Source organism: Strigops habroptila, unplaced genomic scaffold (assembly GCF_004027225.2).
Source record: "Strigops habroptila isolate Jane unplaced genomic scaffold, bStrHab1.2.pri NW_022045641.1_ctg1, whole genome shotgun sequence".
NCBI lineage: Eukaryota > Metazoa > Chordata > Aves > Psittaciformes > Psittacidae > Strigops > Strigops habroptila.
In genome coordinates, this window is record NW_022651117.1 from 1 (window position 1) to 15,396 (window position 15,396).

The 15,396-nt window shown below is 69.9% G+C and overlaps 2 protein-coding genes across 2 annotated transcripts; both read right to left on the minus strand.

Annotated features, from left to right (window-relative positions):
- LOC115603581 (collagen alpha-1(I) chain-like) lies at nt 1–10,063 on the minus strand. The gene is given in 19 exon segments (XM_030475525.1): nt 1–112; nt 554–663; nt 747–774; nt 776–804; nt 1,263–1,327; nt 1,329–1,435; nt 2,543–2,700; nt 3,408–3,489; nt 3,959–4,090; nt 4,696–4,875; nt 4,982–5,049; nt 5,186–5,364; nt 5,508–5,579; nt 5,921–6,107; nt 6,651–6,804; nt 7,375–7,488; nt 7,960–8,066; nt 9,146–9,305; nt 9,907–10,063. Coding segments are annotated over 17 exon segments (1,782 nt in total). The 5' UTR covers nt 7,978–8,066; nt 9,146–9,305; nt 9,907–10,063; the 3' UTR covers nt 1–13.
- Nucleotides 10,064–11,230: 1,167 nt separating this feature from the next.
- LOC115603579 (basic proline-rich protein-like) lies at nt 11,231–15,353 on the minus strand. Its single transcript, XM_030475523.1, has 5 exons — nt 15,213–15,353; nt 14,039–14,487; nt 13,783–13,924; nt 11,957–12,081; nt 11,231–11,318 (listed from the first exon to the last, which is right to left on the minus strand). Coding segments are annotated over exons 1-5 (858 nt in total). The 3' UTR covers nt 11,231–11,317.
- Between the last annotated feature and the right edge of the window lie 43 nt (nt 15,354–15,396).

The window sequence follows — 15,396 nt, forward strand, 5'->3', positions numbered from 1 at the left end:
TGTGAGCACCGGGTCACGGTTTATTGGCTTCTATGGGGGCACCGGGGGCCCCCGTGCGAGGAGGCTGCCCCCCCCCCTCTCGTGCAAAGGCTCCTCCAGAGGCAGAACAGCCCTGGGGGGGGCAATAAAGGGTTGTTACCATGGCAACAGGGGCTCTCTTTGAGGGGGGGGTGTTGGGGTACCCGGATGTCTGGGGTGCCCCCCCCCAGCGTGGAACACCCCAAACCCCCTGTGTCCCCCCAATAAAACTGGGTGAGCCCCAAATACCTGCGTGCCACGAGACGGTTGGGACCCCCCCAAAAGCCTCAGCACCCCCCAAAGCACTGGACACCCCCCCCCCCCCACCAAAGCCGGGTTCCCCCCAAGACACCTGAAACAAGGGGTGCCCCCATAACCTGCGACCCCCCCCCCAGACACTTGGGACCCCCAAAACCCTGGGACACTCCCCCCCCCCCCCCCAGAAACATGGATTCCCCCAAAATGTCCCCCCCACACCCCGAGCCCCCAAGGCCCCCCCCCCCAGCCCCACGGGCCCCCCCGGCCCCGGGCTCACGGCGCGGGCGCAGCTGCAGGAGGCGCAGAGAAGCAGCGGGGGGGATGTTCCCGCCGGGCCCCCCGGGGACAGGATCACCCCATTGGCCGAGCAGAAGAAGGGGACCCCCTCTGCGGGGGGGGGGGGGGGTGTCAGCGGGGGGCCCCTGGGACCCCCCCCCTCCCCGCACCCCCCCCCCGCGGCCCCCCCTCACCCGCCAGCGCCCGGGGCCCGTCGATGATTGATGGCGAGTTCCGAGTCCGGCCTCATCCCTGGGGGTGGGGGGATCGGGGGGGGGGGCGCCGGGACCCCCCAGGGCCCTCCCATCCCCCTGAGGCACCCCGAACCCCCTTTTGAGACCCCCCGAACCCCCTTTGGGACCCCCCAAGTCCCCTTCTGGGCCCTCCCCAAGTCCCCTTTGGGACCCCCCGAACCCCCTTTGAGACCCCCACAATTCCCTCTGGAGCCCCCCCAGTGGCTCCCAGATCCCCTTACAGACCCACCCAGAGTCCCCCAAGTCCCCTTTGGACCCCCCAAGTCCCTTTGGGACCCCCCGAACCCCTTTGGGACCCCCCAATCCCTTGGACCACCCCAAGTCCCCTTTGGGACCCCCCGAACCCCCTTTGGGACCCCCGCCAACCCCCTTTGGGCCCCCCCAAATCCCTCTCTCGAGCCCCCACCCCCCCGTGCAGCCCAGGGACCCCAAGGCCCGGCCCCCCGCGGGCCCCACCGCTGCGCACGCCGGGGTCCCCGGGCAGCGCGGCCGCCAGGTGGATGTGGTCCGGCCCATGGGCGCAGCCCCTCGGCGCGGATCCGGGCCCAGCAGCGGCGCCGGGTGCCGTGGGCCAGGGTGCGGGGCAGCGCCTCGGGGGTGCGCAGCGGCACCAGCGCCAGCTCCGGCACCTGCGCCCCGAAACACAGCCCGGAGCCCCCGAACAGCCCCGGGGACCCCAAACAGCCGCGACCCCCCCCCCCGAGCCCCTCAATCACCCAGGGACCCCCAAACCCCCTTTGAGACCCACAAGTCCTCTCTAGAGACCCCCATAAACCCCCCAAACCCCCTTTAGAGACCCCCAAACCCCCTCTAGAGCCACCAGGGACCCCCAAACCCCTTTGAGACCCACAAGGACCCTCTAGAGACCCCAGGGACCCCCAAACTCCCCTTTGGACCCCAAGTTCAATCTAGAGCCTCCCATAAAAACCCCAAAATCCCTTTAGACCCCCCAAACCCCCTTTGAGACCCAACCCCCTCTAGAGGCCTCCAGGGACCCCTCAGCCCCCTTTGGAGCCCCAAGTCCCATCTAGAGCCCCCCAGGCACCCCCAAACCCCCTTTAGAGACCCCAAATCCCCTCTACAGCCCTCCAGGGACCCCCAAATCCCCTTTGGGACCCCCAAACCCCTCTAGAGACCCCCAGGGACCCCCAAACCCCCCTTTGGGACCCCCAAGTTCAATCTAGAGCCCCCATAAAAACCCCCAAATCCCTTTAGAGCCCCCCCAGGGACCCCCAAGTTGCCTCTAGAGACTCCCATAAAACCCCCCTTTGGGACCCCCAAGTCCCATCTAGAGCCCTTCAGGGACCCCCCAAACCCCCTTTGGGACCCCAAAACCCCTCTAGAGCCCCCAGAGACCCCCAACCCCCTTTGGGACCCCAAGTCCCCTCTAGAGACCCCCAGGTACCCCCAAGCCCCCTTTGGAGCCCCCAAGTCCCCTCCAGAGACCCGCAGGGACCCCAAAATCCCCTTTGGGACCCTCAAACCCCCTCTAGAGCCCCCCAGGGACCCCAACCCCCTTTAGAGACCCCCAAATCCCTCTAACCTCCAGGGACCCCAAGCCCCCTTTGGAGCCCCCAAGTCCCCTCCAGAGAACCACCATAAAACCCCCAAAACCCCCTCTAGAGCCCTTCAGGGACGCCCCAAACCCCCTTTGAGACCCCCAAAACCCCTCTAGAGCCCCCAGGGACCCCCAGCCCCCTTTGGGACCCCCCAGCCCCCCTTCCACCCCCGCTCACGTGCAGGGAGTGCCCCTGGTTCGCGCGGATCCGCGGCGGGTCCGGGCTCAGCTCGAACCGTCCCTTCGGGTCCGCGGCCACCACGCGCCGGACGTCCCGCTCCGACACGGCCGCGAAGCGCCGCAGCCGCAGCAGCGCCCCCAGCGGCACGAACCCGTCTGTGCACCCCCCCCCCCGTTAGTGCCGAGGGGGGCCCGGGGGGCGGAGTGGGGGCCCAGAGGTGATGGGGAAGGGGGGGGGGTGTCTATAGATGATGAGAGGTCCCATGGGGGGGGCGGTCCTGAGGGAGGTTTAGGGGACAGGAGGGCATTTGAGGGGGGCCCAGAGGTGATGAGAGGTGCGATGGGCACTTGGGGGGTCCCAGAGGCGATGAGGGGGTCCCAGGGGCACCTGGGGGTGGGGGGGGTGTCCCGGGAGGCACTTGGTGGGGCCTATAGATGATGAGATGTCCCATGGGGGGCATGTGGGGAGATCCTGGGGGTGGTTTGGGGTCCCAGGGGGCACTTGGGGGTCTATAAGCAATGAAAGGTCCCATGGGGGATATGGGGGGGTTCTGGAAGGCATTGGGGGGTCCCATGGGGCATTTTGGAGTCCCAGAGGTAATGGGGAGGGTCCCAGGGGGCACTTGGGGGAATCTCTAAGTGACGAGAGGTCCCACGGGGGGCATTTGGGGGGGGGGTCCTGGAGGCTGCTGGGGTGGTTTGGGGTCCAGGAGGGGGACTTGGGGGTGTCCGAGGGAGCATTTTGGGGTCCCGGAGATGATGAGGGGGGTCCTAGAGCACACTTGGGGTGCTCTGGGGTGGTTTGGGGGCAGTTGGGGGTCCCAGGGCAGGTCATAGGGGTGGGGGGGGTCCCACACACGCACCCGGCCCCATGGGCAGCCCCTCGGCCACAGCCCCGTGGCGCAGGACGTAGCTCAGCGCCTTCGAGAGCCGCACGGATGGGTCCTGCGGGGGGGGGGGGCGGCTCCTGGGTCCCCTTTTGGGTCCCGTGTCCCCGTCCCCCAAGTCCTGGGTCCGTCCGTGCCCTCCCCCTACCTGGGTCCCCCATTGGGGTTCCCCCGCCCCCCGGCTCACCCCCCTTTGTGCCCCCCCATTTCTAAGTCGAACCCCCCCCTCTGCCCCCTCCCCCCCCGCGGCCCCCTCCCCCCCCTCGCGGCCCCCTCCCCCCCATTTCTTTCCCCCTTCTCTGCCCCCCCCCCCCCCCCGTCTTGGCTGTTCCTGCCCCCCCCGTGCCCTCCCCCTCCCCCCCGCCCCTCCGCCACCTCCTCCCGCCTCCTCCCGCGCTGCTCCGCGCCCCTCCCCGCTCCTCTGCCATGCGCCGCCACGTGACCGCTCTGACACGTGACCGCTCTGACACGTGACCGCACTCCGCGCGCGCGCGCACACACACACACGTGACCGCTCGCTCCCGCACGCGGTTTATTCCCGCGCTCAGTCCTGTTTGCGCGCCCCCAGCTTCGGGGGCGGGGCCGGGGCCCCCCCCGCAGCTTCGCGTCCGCCTCGCGCCGCCGCCGCTGCTGCCGCGCGGTCCGGCTCCGGGGGGGCCCTGCGCGGGGGGGGGGCAGTGAGGCCAATGGGGGGCCCTGGGGGGGGGTGTCATTGGGAGGGGTAACGATATGGGGGTACCCCCAATGGGGGGGTGTCCTAGTGAGCCCAGTGGTGGCCCTGGGGGGCATTGGGGGGGTCATGATATGGGGTACTCCAGTGGGGGGTCCCAGTGAGGCCAATGGGGGACCCTGGTGGGGGGGGGCATTAGGAGGGTTATGATAAAGGAGTACCCCAATGGGGGTAGGGGGGTGTCCCCCAGTGAGGCCAATGGGGGACCCTGGGGGGGGGGGGCATTGGGGAGGGTTATGATACAGGGGTACCCCAATGCGGGGGAGGGGGGTGTCCCCCAGTGAGGCCAATGGGGATCTTGGGAGGGTCCTGGGTGACACTGGGAAGGGTCACGATATGGGGGTACCCCAGTGAGACCAATGGGGGCCGGGGAGGGATTAGGGGGGTCCTTGAGTGTCCCAGAAGGCTCAGGCGGGTCCCTGGGGTGTCCCGGGGGGGTTGGGGGGTCAGGGGGTCCATGGGGGATGATCATCAGAGTCCCAAGGAACTGGGGGGGTCTCTCAGTGTATTGGGGTCCCGGGGGGGGGGTCTCACCCCTCTGGCTGGGCAGAGCCTCCCAGGCGTCCTCGGTGCCCCATTCCCCCCCACCCCCAGTCCCCCTCCCCTCCTCCTGCGCTGCAGGGGGGGCTGGGGGGGGTCTGATGAGGGGGCCTGGGGGGGGGCCCCCACATCCTCCTCACTGCTGGCGGGGGGGCTCCGCGGCACCTCCATGTCCTGGGGGGGACCCACACAGATGGGGGGGGTGTCACATTGTGCCCTTCCCCCCAAGTGTGACACACCTCCCCCCCCCCAAGTGTGACCCCCCCCCCCCCACAGTCACCTCCAGGCTGCCCCAGTCATCGTCCCATCCATCGGCGTCCTCCGGGGGGGCTCTCTCGGGGGGGGGCTCTGGGGGGGACACAAAATGTGGAGGTCAGGGGGGGTCCCCATGGCTGGGAGGGGGGGTCAGGACCCGGGGGCAGAGTCATTTGCCCCCCCCCCCCGAGGGGTTTGGGGTCCCGGGGGGGGTTTAGGGGTCACTCACCTTTTGGGGGGCTGGGGGGGCCCTCGGGGGGGGGCTGTTGGGGGGGGCCCTGTGGGGGGGCCCCAGCCTCAGCCCCCATCAGTCGCGCCGTCAGGGAGGTGACGCCGGTGACAGCCCAGGACACGGCGGCCCCCAACCCCCCGGGGCCCCCCCCGCCGCAGCGGCTGCATTGGGGGAGTCTGGGGGGGAGAGACGGGTCAATGAGGGGGGCACCCCCAAACCAGCCCCAGGTGCCCCATTCATGAGTCCCCAGTTACTGCCCCCCCCCACATGTGCCCCTGCCCCCATTCCCTCCCCCCCCCAAGCCCCCCCATTATCTCACCCCCCTCCGGGGCCCCCCGGATTCCGCGGCCGCCTCCAGCTGATCCAGGAAGCTGCGGATGGCCCGAAATGCCTGAGGGGGGGGGACACAGTGAGAGACACCCCCCCAGTGTGTGAGCACCCACCCCCTGAGCACCCCGCACTCGGAGCCCTGGCACCCATAACGCCCATGGGGCACCCAGACCCCCCCACACCCAGCACCCACCCCATGAGCACCCTGACCCCCATTGCAACGGGCTCACCAGCACTAGACCCCATCCAGCACCCATTGCAATGGACCCCAGCACCCAGAACCCAGCACCGCTTCAAGGAGTGCCCAGCACCCCCATTGCAATGGGACCCCCAGCACCCACCCCACGAGCACCCTGACACCCCCCCCCCCCCCGCAATGGGCCCCCGAGCCCTCGGCCTGACCTGCTTGCGCACGCCGGGGTGCGGGTCGGTGGTGAGCGCGCACAGCGCCGGCAGCACCCTGCTCGCGCACTCCTGCACCGAGTAGCACCCATGGGTGGCCGCGAAGGCGCGACGGCGGCCGCCCGCGCCGGGGGGAACGGGTCCCGTGTCGCCCGCACCAGTGCTGGGCCAGCACCCGCTGCCGAACCTGGGGGACGGGGGAGAGGTGCTGGGGGCAATGGGTGCTGGGGGCAATGGTGCTGGTGGGTGCTGGGGGCAATGGATGATCGGTGCTGTTGGGTGCTGGGGCAATGGGTGCTGGGGGCAATGGGTGCTGGTGGGTGCGGGGGGCAATGGGTGCCGGGGGCACTGGGTGCTGGTGAGTGCTGGGGGCAATGGGTGACGGGTGCTGTTGGGTGCTGGGGGCAATGGGTGCTGGGGGCAATGGGTGATGGGAGCAATGGGTGCAGAGAGGATGATGGGGAACACAGCGAGGGGGCTGGGGGGCAATGGGTGCTGGGGGTGGTTATGGGTGCTGGGTGCTACAGGGGTCAGGGGGGCTTTGGGGTGCAGGGGGGCTCGGAGGGGGCGTTAGGGTCTCACAGGGAGAGGAAGGGACCCGGCCCCCCAGGCACCCGGTGGCTATGGGGGCTCAGGGGGTGCAGTGTCGGGGTCTCACCGCAGGGGGGAGCAGCCGCCCCAGGCACACGGTGGCTATGGGGGATCAGGGAGTGCAGTGTCGGGGTCTCACCGCAGGGGGGAGCAGCGGGCCCAGCCGCCCAGGCACACGGTGGCGTTGCAGCGGATCGGGCCCAGCTCGTCGCCCGCCTGCACCCGCAGCAGCAGCCGCGGCAGGTCCCGGCCCCGCGGAGCCTCCCCCAGGCGGGGGCCAAGAGCACCATCGACTGCGGGGGGAGAGCGGGGACGGCGTTGGGGGGACACCCCGGGGGTTGGGGGGAACGGGAGCTTGTGGGGAGCCCAGGAGTTGGGGGGCATGTGAGGGTTGGGGGGACCCGAGTGACAGGGGGGAACCCCCCCTATGTGGGGGTACCCAAGTGACTCAGGAGCTTGGGGGGGACCCAAGAGTTTGGGGGCATCCAGGGGTGGGGGGGACCCTGGGGTTGGGGAGACCTGTATATTTGGGGGGACCCAAGTGACTGGGGGGGACTCAGCAGCTTGGGCAGCACCCAGGAGTTGGGGGCATCCAGGGGCTTGGGGGGGACCCAGGAGGTTGAGGGCACCCAGACAGTTGGGGGCACCCAAGTGATTGGGGGGGGGGTGAACCCAGATATTAGGGGGCACACAGGAGTCTGGGGGGAGCCAGGGGTTGGAGGGGCCCACAGGGTGGGGGGACCCAGGTATTTTGGGGGCGCAATGATGGAGGGGGGGGAGGTGTCCGGGGTTCCCCATGTGTGGGGCCACACGCGGCTCTTGGGGGGGGACACCCCACACGTTGGGGGTCCGGGGGGCCCCACCTTGACCGTCTGCTCGCGGATGGCGGGGTTGGTGTCCAGGAAGCCCTGAGCCACGTGCGGGAAGATCTGAGCGTCCACCGTGGCCTCGGGCAGGAACTCCACGTAGTGCTGCAGCTGTGGGGCAGCGTGAGCCCCACACCGCCCCACGGCGCCCCACACCGACCCACTGCTGCAGCTGTGGGGCAGCGTGAGCCCCACACCGCCCCACGGCGCCCCACACCGACCCAGTGCTGCAGCTGTGGGGCAGCGTAAGCCCCACACCGCCACGGCGCCCCACACCGACCCAGTGCTGCAGCTGTGGGGCAGCGTGAGCCCCACGGGGACCCATAGAGATCTCCCCCAGACCCACAGAGATGCATAGTGACCCACAGAGACCCCCACTTACCCCCACAGACCCACGAGACCCCCAGTGCTTGTCCCAGGTGAGGGAGACAGCGGTGCCAAGCCCCACGGCGAGGAGGACTCCAGCCCCACGTGCCCCCGCGCCCCACGGCAAGGAGCACCCCAGCCCCACACGTGCCCCCGCGCCCCACGGCGGGGAGGACCCCAGCCCCACACGTGCCCCCCGCGCCCCACGGCGAGCACCTGCTGCAGCAGCTGCATGCGCAGCGCCCGGTCGGGGGAGGAGAAGAGGCGCACGATGATGGGGACGACGCGCTCCTGGTACTCGGGGGGTCCAAGAGCTTCGCCACCTGCGGGGGCAGGGCCGGGGACATGGGGGCCATCGGGACACGGGCAGGGGGGACCCACCGGGTGTATGGGGGGTGATGGGGGGTTCCTGGGGGGTCTCACCTGCAGCACGGCGGGCAGGGCGCTATGGGGCGCTATGGGGCGCTATGGGGCGGTGCTCACCTGCAGCACGGTGGGCAGGGCGCTATGGGGCGCTATGGGGGCTATGGGGCGCTATGGGGCGCTATGGGGCGCTATGGGGTGCTATGGCGCTATGGAGTGCTATGGGGCGCTATGGGGCGCTATGGGGCGCTATGGGGCTCACCTGCAGCATGGCGGGCAGGGCGCTATGGAGTGCTATGGGGGCTATGGGGTGCTATGGGGCAGGGCGCTATGGGGGCTATGGGGCGCTATGGGGCAGGCTCACCTGCAGCATGGCGGGCAGAGCGCTATGGGGGGCTATGGGGCGCTATGGGGGCTATGGGGCGCGCTCACCTGCAGCATGGCGGGCAGGGCGCTATGGGGCGCGCTCACCTGCAGCATGGCGGGCAGGGTGCTATGTGGGGCTATGGGCGCTATGGGGCAGGGCACTATGGGGGGCTATGGGGCGCTATGGGGCGTGCTCACCTGCAGCATGGCGGGCAGGGCGCTATGGGGCAGGGCGCTATGGGGCACTATGGGGCGCTATAGGGCGGGCTCACCTGCAGCATGGCGGGCAGGGCGCTATGGGGCGCTATGGGGCAGGGTGCTATGGGACCGCGCTCCACCTGCAGCATGGCGGGCAGGGCGCTATGGGGCCGCTATGGGGCAGGGCGCTATGGGGCGCTATGGGGCGTGCTCACCTGCAGCATGGCGGGCAGGGCGCTATGGCAGGGGCCTATGGGGCACTATGGGCGCTATAGGGCGGGCTCACCTGCAGCATGGCGGGCAGGGCGCTATGGGCGCTATGGGGCAGGGTGCTATGGGACGCGCTCAACCTGCAGCATGGCGGGCAGGGCGCTATGGGGCGCTATGGGGCAGGGTGCTATGGGGCGCGCTCACCTGCAAGCATGGCGGGCAGGGCGCTATGGGGCGCTATGGAGCGCTATTGGGGCGCGCTCACCTGCAGCATGGCGGGCAGGGCGCTGGCGTCGGCGCTGCCCATGTCGAGCGCCTCCAGCAGCCGCGGCAGCAGCTGGTGCCGCAGGAACGGCTCCGGCAGCGCCTCCAGCTGCGAGGGCAGAGCCTGCAGGAAGGCGCGGCGCTCCCCCCGGCTCCCGCACCTGCCGGCACGCACCGGCATCGGCACCGGCACCGGCACCGGGCGGGATGGGGATGGGATGGGGTGGGGATGGGGATGGGATGGGATGGGGATGGGGATGGGGATGGGATGGGGATGGGATGGGGATGGGGATGGGATGGGATGGGGATGGGATGGGGATGGGATGGGATGGGGATGGGATGGGGATGGGATGGGGATGGGATGGGATGGGGATGGGGATGGGATGGGATGGGGTGGGGATGGGATGGGATGGGGATGGATGGGGATGGGATGGGGATGGGATGGGGATGGGGATGGGATGGGGTGGGGATGGGGATGGGATGGGGTGGGGATGGGGATGGGGTGGGGATGGGATGGGGATGGGATGGGGATGGGGATGGGATGGGGATGGATGGGGATGGGGATGGGGATGGGGATGGGGATGGGATGGGGATGGGATGGGGATGGGGATGGGATGGGGATGGGATGGGGATGGGGATGGGATGGGAGGGGTGGGGGATGGGGATGGGATGGGATGGGGATGGGATGGGGATGGGATGGGGGATGGGATGGGATGGGGATGGATGGGGATGGGATGATGCCGGGGATGGGGCCAGCAGCACCTGCAGCTGCTGCAGGAAGAGGCGCGGTGCCGCACCAGGGCGCAGCTCAGGAAGGCTCCGGGGCGGCTGACAGCCGCTGCAGGAGCTGCTCCGGGCCCGGCCGCGCCGACGGCTCCGCGGGCCACCAGCTTCCGAGAAGGGCGGCCACCAGCCCCAGCGGCACCTTGCGGCACCGGGGGGCAGCGCTGGCACCGGGGGGGGCCGACAGCAGCGCCGTGGGGCTCAAGGGTTTGGGGGGGCCCCCATGGAGGGGGGGGGCTGGTGGCTGGAGGGACCCGTGGGGCGCAGGGGGGGAACCACCCCGGGGGGACCCGTGTTGGGGTGGAGGGAATGCAGGAGCTTGGAGGGGTGTCCTGGTGGGTTTGGGGGTACCCCGGCCGTATCTGGGGGTACCCCATGGGTTTGGGGGTAGACACTGGTTTAGGGGGTACCTGCTGCAGCTGGGGATACCCCAGCGGGTCTGGGGGTGCGGGCGGGTCTGGGGGTACCCGCTGTGTTTGGGGGCACCCGCTGTGTTTGGGGGTGCGGGCGGGTCTGGGGGTACCCGCTGTGTTTGGGGGTACCCGCTGTGTTTGGGGGCACCCGCCTGTGCCTGGGGCGGGTCTGGGGGGGCCCGGGCCCGCTCTGACCTTGGCCGAAGCTGCGCAGCGCCCCCGCGCGGTGGGCAGGGCCGTTGAACACCTCCCAGATGAGGCAGCCCAAGCGCCACATGTCCCCTGCCCTGGGGGGACACGTGGCAGCGCAGGGACCCCCCGGCACCCCCCGGGGCCCCCACGAACCCACATCCCCCCAGTGACCCCCCACATCCCCCATGACCCCCATCCCCCCAATGACCCCCATCCCCCCATGTCCCCATCCCCCCAATGACCCCCCCATCCCCCCATGTCCCCCATCCCCCCAATGACCCCCTCATCCCCCCACGACCCCCCCCGCCCCCAGTGACCCCCCCATCCCCAATTGACCCCCCATCCCCCCATGTCCCCATCACCCCCCATCCCGTCATCCCCCCATGACTCCCCTCGCCCCCAATGACCCCTCCATCCCCCAATGACCCCTCCCATCCCCCCATGTCCCCATCAGCCCAATGATGGGGGTTGAACCCCCAATCCCCCCATGACCCCCCATTGCCCCACATGACCCCCCCATGTCCCCATCACCCCCCATCCCCCCACCCCCCCCGCCCCCCCCCAGCTCACCAGGGCTCCCCGCGCCCCGGCGCGGGGTTCGCTGAGCTCGGGGGGGTCCTGCGGGCGCGGGGGGGCGCCGGGGGGCCGGGGGGGGCCCCGTCGCCGGTGGCCGCCACCCGCTCCAGCCCCCCCAGCTTCCAGCCCCCCCCCGGCGCCACGTACACGTGCGCCGAGCCCCAGCGCGTGGTGCACCAGCCCCGAGGCGCCCAGGAACGCCAGCGCCGTCTGCGGGACCCACAGGCGCGCCCGGGGGGCGCTCAGGGGGCGCTCGGGGGAGCGCCCGCAGCACAGGGACCCACAGCGCAGGGACCCCATAGCACAGGGACCACAGCACAGGGACCCACAGCGCAGGACCCCATAGCACAGGGACCCACAGCACAGGGAGCCCCCCACCCATAGCACAGACACCCACAGCACAGGGACCCATAGCACAGGGACCCACAGCACAGGGACCCACAGTGCAGGGACCCCATAGCACAGGGACCCCATAGCACAGGGACCCACAGCACAGGGACCCACAGCGCAGGGACCCCATAGCACAGGGACCCACAGCACAGGGACCCCATAGCACAGGGACCCATAGCACAGGGACCCCCATAACACAGGGACCCATAGCACAAGGGTCACCCCATAGCAGAGCGACACCCCCCATACACCAGGGCCCCCCCCATAGCACAGGGGTCACCCCACAGCACAGGGACCCACAGCAGAGGGGTCACCCCACAGCACAGGGACCCCATACCACAGGGACCCACAGCGCAGGAGTCACCCCATAGCACAGAGACCTCCCATAGCACAGGGACCCATAGCACAGGTGTCACCCCATAGCACAGGCCCCCCCCAGCGCAGGCCCCCCCGCTCACCAGGAGCTGGTGCAGGCCCAGGGCCACCTCCTGCTCGCCCGTGGCGCCGCCCGGGGGGCCGCAGCCGCAGCGTGCCTCCGCAGCGGCGTCACCTCCTCGGTCACCAGGTACAGCGTGTGCTCCGTCTGGGGAGGCCGCGGCGCCGTCAGCACCGCGGGGCCCCCCATAGACACCCCATGGCGGCCCATGGACACCCCATGGACACCCCATGGACACTCCATGGCGCCCCATAGACACCCCATGGACACCCCATGGACACCCCATGGCGCCCCATAGACACCCCATGGACACCCCATGGACCCCCCATGGACACCCCCATGGCGCCCCCATAGACACCCCATGGACACCCCATGGACACCCCATGGCGCCCATAGACACCCCATAGCACCCCATAGACACCCCATGGACACCCCATAGACACCCCATAGCCCCCCATAGACACCCCATGGACACCCCTATGGACACCCCCATGGCGCCCCATTAGACACCCCATGGCGGCCCATAGGACCACCCCATGGGGCGCCCATAGAACACAGCATGGGGGCCCATAGACACCCCATGGCACCCCATAGACACCCCCATAGCACCCCATTGCACCCCATAGACACCCATTGTACCCCATGGCACCCCACAGCATCCCATAGAACCCCATGGCACCCCATAGACACCCCATTGCACCCCATAGACACCCCATGGCACCCCATAGACACCTCATAGACACCCCATGGCGCACCATGGCACCCGCATGGCGCCCCATAGGACACCCCATGGCGCCCCATGGCACCCCATAAGACACCCCACGGACACCCCCTGGCACCCCATAGCACCCATAGACACCCCATAGTGCCCCATAGACACCCCATAGACACCCCATAGACACCCCATAGTGCCCCATAGACACCCCATAGACACCTCATAGAGCCCCATAGACACCCATAGACACCCCATAGACACCCCATAGACACCCCATAGACACCCCATTGGCACCCCATTGGCACCCCATAGACACCCCATGGCCACCCCATAGACACCCCATGGACACCCCCATAGGACCACCCCATGGCGCCCCAATAGACACCCCATGGACACCCCATGGACAACCCATGGCGCCCCATAGACACCCCATGGCGCCCCATAGGACCACCCCATGGACACCCCCTGGCGCCCATGGCACCCCATAGACACCCCCATGGCGCCCCATAGACACCTCATAGACACCCATGCGCACCATGGCACCCCATGGCGCCCCATAGACACCCCGTGGCCCCCATGGCACCCCATAGACACCCACGGACAACCCCCTGGCACCCCATAGACACCCCCATGGCGCCCCATGGAGCCCCATAGACACCCCATGGCACCCCAATGGACACCCCATGGCGCCCCATGGACAACCTATAGACACCCCATGGACACCCCATGGCACCCATAGACACACCATGGCACCCATGGCGCCCCATAGACACCCCATGGCACCCCATGGAGCCCCATAGACACCCCATGGCGCCCCATGGACACCCTATAGACACCCCATGGACACCCCATGGCACCCCATAGACACCCCATGGCGCCCCATGGAGCCCCATAGACACCCCATGATGCACCATGGCGCCCCAAAGACACCCCATGGCGCCCCATGGCACCCCATGGACACCCCCTATAGCACCCCATGGACACCCCCTATAACACCCCATGGCACCCCACGGGCCCCCCATGGCTCCCTGTCCCGCCATGCCCCCCCCATCCCCTCACTGTCCCCACAGCCCCACTTATCCCCGCCCCGTCCCTCTGCCCCCCGCGTCCCCCCGCGTCCCCCCGCCCCGCACCTCCAGGCTGTCCAGGTAGCCCAGCACGTTGGGGTGCCTCAGGCTGCGCAGGCGCTTCAGGGCCGCGCGGGCCAGGGCGGTGGCGGCCGCGTCCCCCGCGGCCGGGCTGTGGGCGAACACGGGACACCGGGGCCCCGTCCGCCTGCGGGGACAGGGCGGGAGGCGGCGGGCAGGGCGGGCCGGGGCCGGGCCGGGGGGAGCCCGCCCGGGGCCGGGCCGGGGCCGGGCGGGGGGGACCCCCCCAGACCCCCCTCACCTTCGCCGCCCCGCAGCAGCCGCCAGAGCGGGGCCGGCTCCGCGGCCGGGTCCGGGTCCGGGTCCGGGTCGGGGTCGGGCTGGCCCAGCTCGAAGGGGAAATCCCGGACGGGGTCCCGGGAGAAGAGCCACATCGCGGGCTGCGGGGCGGGGGTACCGAGGTACCTGGGTGCGGGGGTACCGGGGTACGGGGGGGCCGAGGCCGGGGCCGGGCCCGGAGGAAGCGGCGGCGGCGCCGGGCGGGAGGATCCGGTGACGGACGCAGGGGGCGGGGCCTGAGGAAGGGGCGGGCTCAGGGGGCGTGGTCTCCAGGGGCAGAGACAGGCGATTGGAGGAGCCGGGGAAGGGGCGGGCCACAGAGTAGCGGGGCCCCGTTGACGAGGAGCGGAGGGGTGGAAGAGCGTGGGGCGGGGCCTTTGGAAGGGCGGGGCCTTGGAGTAACCAGGGACGCTGCAGAGGGGGCGTGGCCAAGGAAAGGGGCGTGGCCAGGGGTGGAGCGGGGAAAGGGGGCGTGGCCCGAGAGCACTGCACGAGGGACACGCGGGCAGGAACAGGCGGTGACGTCACTGCCAGGCTGCGGGAACTGGTAGTGACGTCACAGGAGCGAGCAGTGACGCGCGCCGTACCCGCGTGACGTCACACCGACCCCCCCACCCCCCCCAAGCAGACACAACAGGAGCAGCCGGTCGAGTCTCAGCAGTTTATTGTCACGGGGGGGGGGGGGGTGTTCTGTCGCGACATGTCGCAGTGCAGGGGCTCTGTCACAACTCAGGGACACGCCAGGCTCTGGCCGTCTCAACGGAGCCCTCAAAGCAATGCGGGGCCCTTGTCGTGACAGGAGGTCCCTGTCACGACACGGGCCCAACCCCAGTCCCTGTGTCATGAGGCCCCAAAGCAACGTGGGGCCCCGGAGAAAAGGGGGGGGGGGGTTGCAGTGAGGGGTCCCTGCTGTGATATCGTCTCCATCACGATATGGGGGTCCCCGCTGCCCATATCATGAGTGCCTCAAAGCAACGTGGGGCCCCTAGAGAAAAAGGGACTATTGCAATAGGGGATCCCTGTCACGACAAGGGGCTCCCATCACAACAGAGGGTGACCATCACCCACACTACGGGTGCCCCAAAGCAGCACAAGAGTCCTGGAGAAATGGCGGGGACACGGGGGGACACAGACACCGTTGCAATGAGGAGGTCACGGTCGTGACACGGGGCTCCTGTCGCGACAAGCAGCGGGTGCCGCGGGGGGTCGAACCCCGCCCCGGGCGCAGCTCCGGGGGTGCCGCCACCGGCGCCTTTTGCTTTTTTTTGGGGGGTCATTTTGGGGCCTTTTTGGGGGGCGGAGGCGAAAAAGCAAAACCTG

Coding starts and splice junctions, on each gene's coding strand:
- LOC115603579 (XM_030475523.1), bottom strand. CDS start 15,353: ATGACCCCCCAAAAAAAAGCAAAAGGCGCCGGTGGCGGCACCCCCGGA. Junction 14,488..15,212: donor GTGACCTCCTCATTGCAACG/GTGTCTGTGTCC, acceptor CCCCCTCTGCAG/CGTCCCTGGTTACTCCAAGG. Junction 13,925..14,038: donor GCTGCTGCGGGGCGGCGAAG/GTGAGGGGGGTC, acceptor CTGTCCCCGCAG/GCGGACGGGGCCCCGGTGTC.